This window comes from Cloeon dipterum, chromosome 2 (assembly GCF_949628265.1).
Source record: "Cloeon dipterum chromosome 2, ieCloDipt1.1, whole genome shotgun sequence".
Classification (NCBI taxonomy): domain Eukaryota; kingdom Metazoa; phylum Arthropoda; class Insecta; order Ephemeroptera; family Baetidae; genus Cloeon; species Cloeon dipterum.
The window spans coordinates 16,624,284-16,637,251 of NC_088787.1; the positions used below are offsets into that span (position 1 = coordinate 16,624,284).

Here is a 12,968-nt window from a genome sequence, read left to right on the forward strand (position 1 = left end):
CGAAGAGAATGTATTTAAGTGTTTGGATCTTCGTGTCATATTAAGCATCATTTTCCTTTTCGCGAGCGAGATTATTTAGATATTTTATGCAAACATTTAAGGAAAAAGCTTATAAAAATTATTATTACTAGAATGATTTATTTTGTTATAAATTCAGTATGTATGTATGCAATTATACGAATTACAGCTGATAATGGGGTCATCTCCAACAAAAAGCAAACGGGGTGTTTCATTTGGTATACAATATGTATTTATTAATAATTTCTCTAAATTAGTGAAGCATTTTCTAATGTAATATGAATGTCTTGAAAAGCATTGATGGTGAACCATCTAAACAGGTTTAATACATACCTGTTTTAGAATTAAAACATTTAAATCTAGTCTTATAATATTATGGTATTTGAATGAACACTTAAAGGTTGAATTGTGTGTTGATTGAAGAATAATATTTTGCTGGCTGCAGTTTACTGTTGCATATATATATATATATATCATATCGCTTACTTTTTTTCGTCGCTTACAAATTATTTACAATAGATGGTAGAGCATAACAACATGACGACAGGAAAATTAGGACAGCTGCAGGCTAAGAACTGCAGGCTTAAAAATATCAGTACAAAATTCCTTACAACTAGTATGTATGTATAATATAACACCTGAGTATCTACAATGAAATTCGATTAGTCTGTTGCTTGTGCTTACGACTGCTGTAATCAGTTACTCTCGGGGGCAAAAATCTAAATTTACTTCTGATTAGCTTCTCTCCATGGTGATAGGTCAAGGTCAGCCAATTCAGAGCAGTGGGTCACACTCGCAGTTTTCGGGTTGGCAGCTAAGCTTCCCCTGCAAAAAAATAACAAGCCTGTTAAAACGACCTACTATAGCTATTTTTAAGATCATTGTTAAATGGATATCAGATGCACTTTAGAAATGAATATTATTCATTCGATTATCCATAAAACCAAATTATATTTGGAAAAAAATGAACTAGGAACTTAGTGATTTGGCAATTCTTACGTAACACACCGCTGTTTCGCAAAAATCGAACGCGCGGGTACAATGAGAGCACGCGAAACTTGATTTCAGCCTTATTATATAGCGTCAGGAAGCGGGCTCTTCACAAGAGATGAGACTATTTTAACACACAATGAAAAATGACGCTGCAGTCACGACCGCGTTAATTCCTCACTCGTGAGAGGACTATAATAAAAAGCTTAAAATGAGACCAAGCGATTTTCGCAAAGACCTTTGCGGAAATGGAAGATCCTGTGTACTTAGCCAACGAGTGTTAAATTTCCCCACAGTTAAAACAAGAATTTAAGGCAGTGTTTTATAGTAAATTAAACACACAGCCTCTAAGTTCACGTAAAATGCTAATATTAAAATATTTAAAGCTATTTTGTGAAGAACTACATATTTTCTTACCTTGTGGTTGGCTTGTAGAAGACGTCTGGTTGCATCATTTTGATGTCGTCTCCGTTGTTGCAGAAAATCCGAGCCAAAGTGACCTTCTTTATGCTCGCCAATTGTTCTATGAACAAATAACACCGAATCATTTTTGGGTTTTTGAAAGTAGTGCACTATGACGACGAAGAGAATGGCGCCAGCAATTATCTCTCTTCATTGAATGAACTAGGTTGAGGTTGCTGATCAACCTTTTTCCTCTTTGTTAGACATATAACTAGAGCTGGCGAAATATTTCTTCTATCAAATTCTGATTGCAAGTTTCGTACCTGGGGTGAAGGAACCAGCTTGCCCTTGGAGATCGTAGAAGAATCGGTCAGACTTGCGGGTGTCGCGCAGCTGCCTTCCCAGCAGGCAGCGAAAAGTTGGGCCGACTAAGGCGCCGTCGACAAGCCGTTCAGCCATGGCGCCGACATAGAGATCGACGTCGTTCACATTTGCGTACAGAGTCTTTAACAAGTTCACCACCTAAAATAGAAAAATGATTTTAAAAAATATCTAAGGAAAGCAAATTTTAAAGAGTTGGTATTATGGTGTTTCAAAATCTCGTGCTGTTAATGTTTTATTCTCAATACGCATTTTATTGATAAACAAAATGCTGACACGGAGCATGCATGTCTCTGACGTCTCACATTTTTCAAGAGCATTTGGTTCCAAACTCCAAACTTAAAATACATCTGAGCCATTTAATTTGTAATTTATTATCTCTGTACGTAAGAAAGAACAAATTTTTTCCGTGAGGAAAATATTGAGTTTGCTAAAAAAGTAACTTGTTGTTTCCGTCGGCATAAAAGCGACAAAGTATGTTGACCGCTATGATTTAGAAATACATGTTTTTGATGGCTCCAATTTTCTTGACTATTGTCTGCCAGCATAGCTCGCGTGTCGCGGTTGCGATTATAGTTAATAGAAGTCAAACTTGAGAACCAAGTGCAAAACGCGTGTGACTTGTTTGCGGTTTCACGCATGTCGATTTCAACACAATATGGTGTGCAGGAATCAAGTTAGTGTTGATTGAGCGCGTAGAATAACACAATATCTATCCAACGCAATTAATCATCTGAGCCATATAGTTTGTTTAGATCGGCGCCGTCATGTAAATAAGTTTTCAATCAAGCAATAACGAGTTGATATCGAGATTCTCGCGCGCTTATATCAATAATAGAGCTCGGACAACAATTGATTTAGATCATGCGTTGATACTTTGCCAGCGGTGGTCCATTTCACTTCTTTAAAACTGACCGTGAAGTTGTTATTATCACGTGATATTTTACAGTCGGTGCAAGTGCAATTTCAAGGTTTGATTCACTAAAGCATGCGGTAAAAGATTTTTTTTCTCGTCTGCAATTGATCTACCGACCGGAGGCTGGTGAAAGGCTTCGTGCCGTCAAAACTGCATTGAAATTGGGCAATATAAATCTTATTAAAACAAAAAATATTCCTATATACTTACTTTTTTTGCATTATTATAGCTCATTAAGTACACACTGGGTAAATTATTAAAATTATAAACTCCTTCCCCGTAAACTTCTGAACAAAAGCAACAGTGACCTTCAAGTGTTCACCTTGAGCGTATTCGGGATGAATTTTCTGCATTACAGACAAAATATTGCTCATTGTTCATTTTTCATTAGATTTTCACAGAGAGGACACGGCGAGCAGCGGAGTAGCGAAACGTACAATTTACGCCCGCTAGAGACAGGAACATTCCGTTAGTCTTTGTTCACTTACATAATCAAAATAGTTTAAGAGATATATATATATCGATTAAAAAAGCAGCGTTTATTAATGGTGGCGATTTTACAATATGTTTATGTAAACAAAATCTGAAGTCGTGATTGAATTAGCAAAATTAATTCATTTGTTGCGTGCTCTTAACTTACAGAAAGAGATCAAACGATCAATCAAGACGTCTGGTTATAAGTATTCCTGGCGAGATTTACATCAATTTATTCCCATATATACAAGTCAGACATGAAAGTTTGTGAGTGAATGCTCATCTCGTTGAGCAATACGAGGGTTCGTATAATGAACGGAGCAGAAAACAAAGCTCACGCACAACTAAATTAAGCGTGTGTGTGGCTGGTAACAACATGAAAAAGAAAGGACCGCGCGCTACATGAACACGTGACTGATGCCGTCGCGACTTCCGCATCCATTGGAGCGTAGTGTTAAAAATAGTCGGCACATGAAACGGTGAAAATTGGATTTTGTAATTTTGTCCGAACATCTCATTTCTTGGAAATATGTGTTAGGTCCGCCTCAATCCGTTTTAACCAATCAAATTTAATAACCCAACGCGAAAGTCAAAACAATCGTTAACGTAACTTGACTGTAGCTTTTAACTAGATTTTTTAATGACCGTTTCTTGACATTTCAACTTTTTAATGATTTAAAACCTGTTTTCGATATTGCATTGAACGTCAAAGTAACCTGAATAAAAAACTCACCGTTTTTGGGAGCAGGTCAGCAAATTCGTCAATGCACGACATTCTCGGCAGACCGCAGGCGCTCCTAAAATCATTGTAGCCTGGCAGTCCATGGTCTCTGCCTCGTTGCACAACAATGCTCAGTGCATCCGCACCCAGATTTGACAATTCTCCAGCATAAAATCCGTGTGTTACCTAAATATTAATTAAGCATTATTTATACGGCTTGATGATTTTTCATTAATTTGAAGTATTTTTTCTCACCTCTTCTGTGTGTATCAAATCAACTTTTTGCGCACTCTGCGTTGCCAACATTCTCAACAGTTGGTCGAGTATACCTTGCTTCTGTATAACTCCTGGCTTATTGAAATGCTCTCGCAATCTCAATGTGGTATTGGAACGGCGTTCAGGACTAAACAAACTGACTTTAAAAATAGTAAACCTGCACACTATTTATACGCTCATCACACCTAATATTGCCTGGGATCATTGAGTACAAGAACTGTAACGCTGCTGTAGAAAAACTGTTTCTCACTGCAGGGTTTACACTTTCTGAATAATCAGATTTTTGCAGTCCCATTTGTTTTGAATACAAGTCACCTGCAAAGTGCCGCAAAGTACGTCATGAGACATTGGTAAAATGTGGGTCAAAATTGCTATAAAATTACCCAACAGCAATGGTATCCATTGATCGTAGGTAATGTGCTGATATTCCGCGATCGTGATTCGCCTTGCCTCTTGGAAAAGCGTTTCGTCGCCCCATTGCGGGTTCAGTGCATGCAGTGCATCAGCCAGTCGGTTGTGCTCGCGCACCCAGACTGTTTGCAATGCTGTCAGCATAGGTTGGTCGTTCACACGGCTGTCGCCTGTTATTCGTTCACCATTCATTGAAATGGAATTGAACCCAATCAATATGTTATTCTACTGTACCAGATTTAAAACAAGGGCCTATAGGCTTAATTGTCCCTTGGCAGTCACTGGTTGGCTCAAGGGAAAGAGCCATAAGAGGACGTGCAGGTCCAGGGCTTGTAGCTAGGTGGCCATTTGAGTGTGTTCGAAGTTTGTCGCTAATTTCTTTTGTTATGCCGTACACCATAGACAAGTCTAGCCAGTGAGTTGCTTGGTTCATCTATAGATATTAAAGTTGAATACAAATAACAATTAAGCTTTATTTTTTGTTCTCAAATTGTTGCAAAATGATTCGTGCGTACTTGTTCAGCTGGCCCAAATTTGCAATCGGGTCTAGGGGCAGTCACTGACCGAACATAGTCCAAACACTGACGATCATTGAAAACTGGGTCATCCGATGGTACTGCAATCGGTGCGCAGAATGGGTGGACAGATCGGGGTGGAAGGTTGCTGCCGTCAGGTTTACAGCATGATATTGAACTCCCAGTAAAAACTTTTTTATTGATTAGTGATATGATAAATCAATGAATATGAAATTTTATTTACTCATTTTGGCAGACGGTGTTTGTGCAAGATCAATTCCAACAAACTGGGCCCATTGCATGACGGCTGCGGTGACCTCTTTTTCTGGTTTGTCCTTATCCGATATCAGCGATATACTAATTTCCCTAGGACTTGGCAATGGAGCTGAAGCACTGTGCGATTTTCTGAGTTTGTACAAACCTATACGCCACACACATTTTTGTTTCAATTGCGATATAGAGACAACTACATATTATCATTTGAGGCTCTTGTAAAGGATTTCAATCAAATAATTCGTACCATCTCCATATTTCGGTGGTATCATTCTTTTGTAGGCTGTCATAGATCTGCCCCAGGAAGGATGGTTAATGTTGTTACACGTGCCGTCGATATTTCTGTATGGCGATGTGGTGTTGCAAATGATTTCAACTGTTGACTCGCATTGGCTTTGTAAATCTGTGCCTTCTAGGCTGAGCGTATTAATCAATTCTCCGCAATAACGTTCTTTCAGACGCAACCTTAAAAATGAATAACAGAAGTAATGAAAGAAGTCGTGTATGTTTCTTCGCTTCTTTAAATCTATATCTTAATAAGCTACAATACATTTATTAGAGCTTGAGTAATTTGAGTTATTACGGCCTCGATGATATAATTATACCTTCTGCACTGGCTGTCCGCGATGTGTTGAGATGCCCTGATGGCAACCTGAGCGTGACGGTGCTTTTCCAAAGCGTTTTCATGGGGGTTGCTGGCAATAAGCTGGCCGTGCGAAGGCGTTCCAGGACGAACTCGAACATCTGCCCCTGCCAGGGTCTTCTCCAGTCTTTCCAATTTCCCTACTACGTTCTCGCCAAATTTTACGGACGCGTGCAAAGCATCAGTTTCTAGCGTTGGCAGTGACTGTTGACTTTGCTGCATTCGCTGGGGACGGCCAAAAACTCTGAATGGCCAACCTTCAAAATCGCGTGAAGATTTTAAATTTTGTGTGCTATGGAGTTCTACGTTTTCATACCCGCATAGTTCGCAAGGTGTTCAGCCGCAGGGATACGGATCGTCAGTCCCGTCGAAAAAACGGTGACGCACAGCACTGTGACAAGCACTGCGCTCGCATACATTGCACTGTTGCGATATAACTACAACATAAAATGTAAACTGAGTTTTATAGAACTTTGGATGAGTAGCAAAAAGTAATACTGATTTTAATTCTATACGAGACGAATAAAATCTTCCAAATTTGCACATTTCAGAGATTTGAATGATTGGTTTAACGTGGAGGATAATATACAGTATTTTTATTTTTTATTATTTTTAATTTTTTTATAAAATAAGTCTATTTACTAGCGAGTTGATACAGAATACTCACACGCAACCTCACGAATTTTCTTATTTGGCTTAAAAAGGAGCAAAATGTAAAATTCAGTTGAAAAACATTCAGGCTTTGACTCTCATTTCCGAATTTTGTTAAAAGAGGAAATTCCTCGCGCTTTATTCGTAATTTTATAATACACATCACGTAAGCGAATCCGTTTAATTGAGCATGAAATATTGCTCCATCTTGCGCATGACTGATATTAAAAAGCGAGACTTGCTGGCGAAGCCGAGACCTTGCTTTTTTAACAGTCACGTGATTATTCATCGCACTGCTGCTGGTCTCATCCTTCTTATGTAAATTTTTCTCTCCGCACGGGGTCTACGTGCGTGTTTAGATGTGTGACAAGAATTTCCATCGAATCGTTTGTGTTGTCTACAAATTAGGCGGCACGCCACTAAAAACACTCGTCTCACCTTGAGAGCACTCGTAAAGCAGGCCGAAAACATAAGTACGTTTTTATTTTTCCAAATTAAAGTTTTAACTCAAAGCTTGACAGAGAAGGCATTTAATGCAACACAAACCATCACGAGAAATTCAAAACTATATTTTTGAAGAGAAAATAGCAAACGTATGTGTAAGTATTTATTTATTAATTTAATTAGAGCCTTATATCAAAAGACTTATCAATAATTAACTGTTAAATTTTTCCGTTTCAGTGAATTATAGTAAAATAAGTAATGTTTTAAAAAGTGAGTTAAGGAGTGTGGCATTTTTCTCCAGTTAATGACATGCCGGTGTAAGATTAGGATCTATTTTGGTTTACGGTTGAATAGAGATGTGAATGGAAACAAACAAAAACTTACTAGAAATTTAATGATGAGCGAAAAGTGGTTCCTCACAGCTGTATCGAGCTTATTTTTGACTGAGCGAAGTCCAGGAAACGCGGCTGGTCTGCTGTGTGCGAAGCGGATTCGCAAATCTGGGAGTTGAGCCTCCGAAAGGTGCGGCGCGATTGCTGCGTTGGTGTGATCAGTGTGTGTCTTTTGAGTGACTGTTGCGATTGGCTCTTTACGGTCCACAGCGGCGGCAGGTCAGAGGGTATTTTATAAAGATAGAGGACCCACGTCAGAGACAGCGGGGCCAGCAGGTCGGGAAAAGCGTCGAACGCAGCACCATTTGAACGTGTGACCTTTTTTCATTGTTTTGTCTCAATCACGTGGAAGCACTAATCTGAGACTTTTCCCAATTATCGATTTCTTGTGTCAGCGCGGACACTTTTTTAAAGAAGTGATAAATAATGTGGTATTGGCTAGTTCATGTGTATTGGATATTTATTTTTGAAATTTCCATGACGCGTTTAGTAAAAATGTCGCGTCTGTCACGAGACTTAAATAATGTCTTTGCGTATATTATTTGCTCAAATTGCGTACGCATGTAAGTATGCTTTCGTATGTGTCTTCTCGACTTTTCGCTACTTCCGCGTGTAGTATTGTTTTTATATTTTAGCTCATCCACGCCATAAAAAGCATCTGGCATTTTGAAATTGACACTACGCACGTCGATAAAATGCTTACTTAGCAGTGCTAACTCACATATATTATCTTCTCATAACCGGATGATTTTAACTGATGTAGAAATATATTATTAGAAAATTCGGAATTTTCTTGCACTCTGAAGCCTTTAGGAGGCCATATGGAGCCCGTAAGCATGATCGCCAGACAAGTTGAGGTCGTCAGCATTGATCAGACTCATTGGAACATGGCGAAAATGCGGTATGGGCGAAATTTTCAAATCCGCATACACCTGGATGCAGGACTGGGTATATCCCGGGGAGCTTATCAAACTTGCAGTGCAGTGTTTTTTTGCGGAATTTACCAGTATTGTGCGGTTTTTTACACCTCATGGTTATATAATGAACAAATTCCGTATATGGAGAGGGAATGGGTTTTCGTTGACTCATGACGAGGGACAGTTTTATCGGCATCATTGGCAGCATTAAAAGCCTAAAGATTCTCACTTTTTGTAAGTTCGAGGAAGAAAGGAAGCAATTAGAGTTCGTCAATTTTGCAATGCTAAAATGCAGCAGTTTTTTGCGCAAAAAAAACTGGAAGAACCACTAGTTTTGGTTCTGTCCGCATTTTTCCGAATTTAACCCCGAAAAAGTCGAAATATATTTCGTTCCAAAAAGTTAATAATTTTGGAAAATTACGATGGGAGTTAATGTTTTCTATCTCTTTGTGAAAACAGTGCAGGGTTCGCAAAAAACCCGCATTATTTCGGAAAAAACCAACTGCATTGCAAAAAACGTTTTTGGACGTATTTTATGCAATTTTTATTGAAAATAAAAAATTTACACGTTGGATGACCAAAAATAGGGATTTTTATAAATCAGTAAAACACCACTGGTTTCATTAAAAGAAAGACAATAACTGTATCACAAACCGAATTTTTTCAAAAATATCTGTCTTTTTTAGCGCAAAAATGTAGACCTTTTCGAGATATATAATTCGGACAAATGTAGAAAAAACCAAAACTAGATGAGGGTTTTTCCAACTGCTTTTTGTGCAAAAAAACAAGTGTTGCATTTTTGCACATTGCAAAATTGGCGAAACCTGATCCATTGGCTTTTATACTGATTTTGTAAAATCCCTATTTATGGTCATGCATCATGGTTTTTGGGAACCCTAAAAGCAATACGTCATGGTTCCGGAAAAGCGAATTTCCTTGTTGCAAATATTTCGTTAAATAAAATTTGGGTGTTGAGAGTGATGAGCAAGTTTACCGGCACGACCAGGACGAATAAGTAAAAATTCACTGTCTCCGCCGACATAATTTTAAAAGTGAGCACTTTTGCGAGGTTTACAATTTACATGCAGTTGTTATTTACTGACAAAGATATGGCTAATTTTAAGAGTTATGTAGAACTTTAAAAAATTACGAATCTGGTAGGGGGTTGTGGGGGGAGGGGACTAAACAGGGACAAGGTTAAGAGCTCTTAACAGGGACAGGGGGACGGGACAGGGATGAACCCGAGAAAAATGGGACAGGGATGGGGTTATTTTGTCTTGGGACGGGACAGGGACGGGACCAAAAACCCGTCACGGTTCCCCTCTCTACTCATGGGGTTTTAAACATTTTATATGCAATTTTTATGAGCACCAAAAATGCGGGAGAAGCTAGATAGCTGCAGAAAACCCGCCAAAAAAACGCAAAAAACTGGTTAATACCCATGCTCAGCCCTGCCTGGATGGCGCCATCCACAAAGACTTGTCTCGAGCTGGACGAAAAGGGCTCTGTGGCGGCCGGTTCAACGGCCCTTTTCTCCTTCAGGTCGTCAGGGCCGCTCTTAACCCAAGCAGCTTGTGTACCTGATCGTGCACAAATTGGGCGGCGGCACCACCCTGTTTACCGTCATCTTCTGGAACCCCGCGAAATGCACCAGCTGTAAAGTGCGCACGACCCCTAACTTTTGTATTAAAATTAGGACAGCAAACAATTTCGTGTGGTGTTCTTTTTAAAATTTGGAATTTTGCAAACAAATTTTAACAAAAATAGTTTTTTAACCATAGTGCGCATCTGTAGGCTTATAATGACTTTATTTACATATTCAAGATTTTAATTTTCTGTTTTTAATTATCTCTAATTGAAACTAAATCAGTAAAGTTAGGCTAAATTTGCTGTTTAACAAAAAACACCATCAACAGCATGTGGCTAAAAGCTAGGCAAGTAGCGTAACTAAATCAAATATTAAATTTATAACTTAAATTAATGCAGCTTAAATATGTACTTTGATATTGTGTGTTACTTAAGCTTAATGAATAAGCATCCACGAGTTGGTCATCGACCTATTCAATATGCCTGGTGCGTACCATTCTTCCGCGGCCATTCATTTTCTTGTTATCTATTACACTACGTACATGTGGGATCACCAGCACCAATTATATCAAGCTCAAATTATCCGCATTCATTTTTTGGCTTAAAAAGATTTTATTAATATATTTTGTTAATGACACATTAACTCTTCCTTTTACATATCAACGGATAGTGCGATTTCATTTTTGAATGATTGATTCTAGGGTTTAATTACTCCAATCATAATTGTAGTAGCTTATAAATATGAAAAATATTAAAGGAACTGTGCTAATTGTCAATACTCAATTATAAAGAACTTATGTTTTGTTAATGGTTCACTTAACGTGAAAATTTATCAACATTTTAATTCATGCTCACAAAAATGGATACATCATATGAATATATAGATCTTGTTTAAATAAAACCAGCGTTATATCTTTTATATTTGCCAGTTACTTTCATTCAATAGAAACATCAAACATTTTAGCAGAATTAACGGAATGGACAACTCCTGGAAAACACCTACACCAGGCAGTCACCAGAAGAAACAAAAATTTAATTGAAGGTGCGCTTGATTGGCACCTTCATAAGTTCGAAAACAAAATGACTTCAATATAACATTTTGTCAGTTAACAGCAATATCAGTTCTCAGGTAGCCTAAATATCGTGCCAAAGAGTTGAAAAGAAATTACTTTCAGAGAACATACGAACTTTCACACAGCTTATTGTTACACCTCAAATATAGTTCATTTTTCAGTAAACAAGATAATTAAAAGGAAAAATACCCAGCATGAACATCAAAATCCAGTTATTTTTATTTGGGGTAATTCAATAAAAGCAGGCTAAAAGAGCTATGAATAATCTTGTAAGATAATTTGAAGTCGAGCGGACTTCATATTTTTACAATGTTCACATTATTGGAATATTATGCTAGAATATTTTGTAGCAAATTTGTCAATACGAGATTCAATACATTAGTTTTTTTTATACTCAATACGCTCAACTTTGACCTCCTCCCCTTGCAGTTGATACACGTATGTCATTACAGTTGAGCTCTTAATGTCCATCAGCATGAAAGAAGGTATGACATTACTGAAAAGAAACATAACATTAAAATTGCTGGCAATTTAGCGTTTCCTAAACAAATCTACTTCTCCAAAGGGTGATAGGCGCCTGTCGCTGAGCCAGGGTTGATATAGAATTTGTTCCCGTGCTCATATGCCTCAAATTTGTGGGTGTGACCAGAGATGAGGATGTCAACATCGAGCTGTCGTTGCACAAGAGCCAGAGCCTCTGGGTCGCCCCATGGAACTACCTGATGACCATGGCATAGGCCTATACGGAATTGGCCCACGGTTACTACTTTCTGCTCAGGGTAGACTAAATTCTGAAAATATATTTGCATCAATTTGAAATTTTTAGATATTGCAATAATTTTTTTATGTGTGCTTTATTTAGCACTGAAGACCCACCTCATCAAAGTCGCCTCTGACAATGTGAACATCACTGGCGAGTGTTTTCAGATAGTCAAATGACTCCTTGGTGCACAAGTTCCCTGTACATAAAATATGTTGGATTCGTCCTGGCACAAGCAGCTTCCTGAACTTCGCTGGAAAACTGCTACATCTGTGCGGGATGTGCAGGTCGCCCAGAACCAAAACCAGCTGCAATTAAGAGTAGTTTAGTATTACTCACATATCTTATCCGATTTTGTGTGCTTCTGGCTTTCATTTGTTAGTCATGACTATCATGAATGTCCGTAAACTAGTTTTAAGTAAATTATCAAAATGAGATTGGTGTAAGCTGAAGCTTGTTTGAATTTGAGTCTGTTTCGGCCTTTTTCTTTAAGATTCTTGCTGTGCTTGTTTGCTATTAAAAGACATTAAAGATTACTTACAACCATATTAGCTAGAGAGTAGTAAATTGCAATTAAGCCACTGAGATTGTATGCGGCGAGAAAATAACAAGATCAAATCACATGAAAATAGGGGCGTGGCACTATTATTGGTGACTGGTCACATCAGGATACATAGAACGGGAGCAACATAGTAGTAAGAAGTACTTCAACTTTTGACAGTTCTATTATATCTCTATCCTTTAGTGAAAAATATTTGAATTTACAGCAAGCATAATGGTTACTCAAATAAATTTTAAATTAAACTGTGCTCCAAAATTTATTTATCTTTTTATTTATTAAGCACTAATAACTTCAATTATTGTTGGTTAACAGTATAGTCTATCATAATTATAATAAGGGATTGAGTCATCCTAATAAATTCATTACCTTAAACTGCAAACTGTATTATAAAAAACAGGATAATATACACTTTATATTTTAAATAATATAAAACAAAGTGTTATTTTCAAATGAATTATGTATTCTTTTTGTTTCTTTAAAACATTGCGAGAAAATGGTAACAACTATTTACGCTATATACAATATTAAATGATAGCACAGGTTTCAACAAAATTATTTAAAC

General features: G+C 37.6%; 2 protein-coding genes across 2 annotated transcripts; both read right to left on the bottom strand.

The window, feature by feature from the left end:
* Nucleotides 1-117: 117 nt before the first annotated feature.
* On the bottom strand, nt 118-7,811 carry LOC135935868 (peroxidase-like). The gene is made up of 14 exons (XM_065478446.1): nt 7,500-7,811; nt 6,337-6,457; nt 5,983-6,277; nt 5,625-5,842; nt 5,349-5,525; nt 5,105-5,295; nt 4,824-5,022; nt 4,562-4,759; nt 4,364-4,493; nt 4,158-4,314; nt 3,915-4,088; nt 1,734-1,932; nt 1,426-1,531; nt 118-843 (listed from the first exon to the last, which is right to left on the bottom strand). Exons 2-14 carry the CDS (start codon nt 6,437-6,439, stop codon nt 744-746), a joined length of 2,247 nt encoding a protein of 748 aa, XP_065334518.1. The 5' UTR covers nt 6,440-6,457; nt 7,500-7,811; the 3' UTR covers nt 118-743.
* A 3,107-nt stretch (nt 7,812-10,918) lies between these two features.
* On the bottom strand, nt 10,919-12,518 carry Vps29 (vacuolar protein sorting 29). Its single transcript, XM_065479037.1, has 4 exons — nt 12,386-12,518; nt 11,961-12,152; nt 11,640-11,875; nt 10,919-11,580 (listed from the first exon to the last, which is right to left on the bottom strand). The coding sequence occupies exons 1-4, from the start codon at nt 12,389-12,391 to the stop codon at nt 11,463-11,465; spliced, it is 552 nt and encodes a 183-aa protein (XP_065335109.1). The 5' UTR covers nt 12,392-12,518; the 3' UTR covers nt 10,919-11,462.
* Between the last annotated feature and the right edge of the window lie 450 nt (nt 12,519-12,968).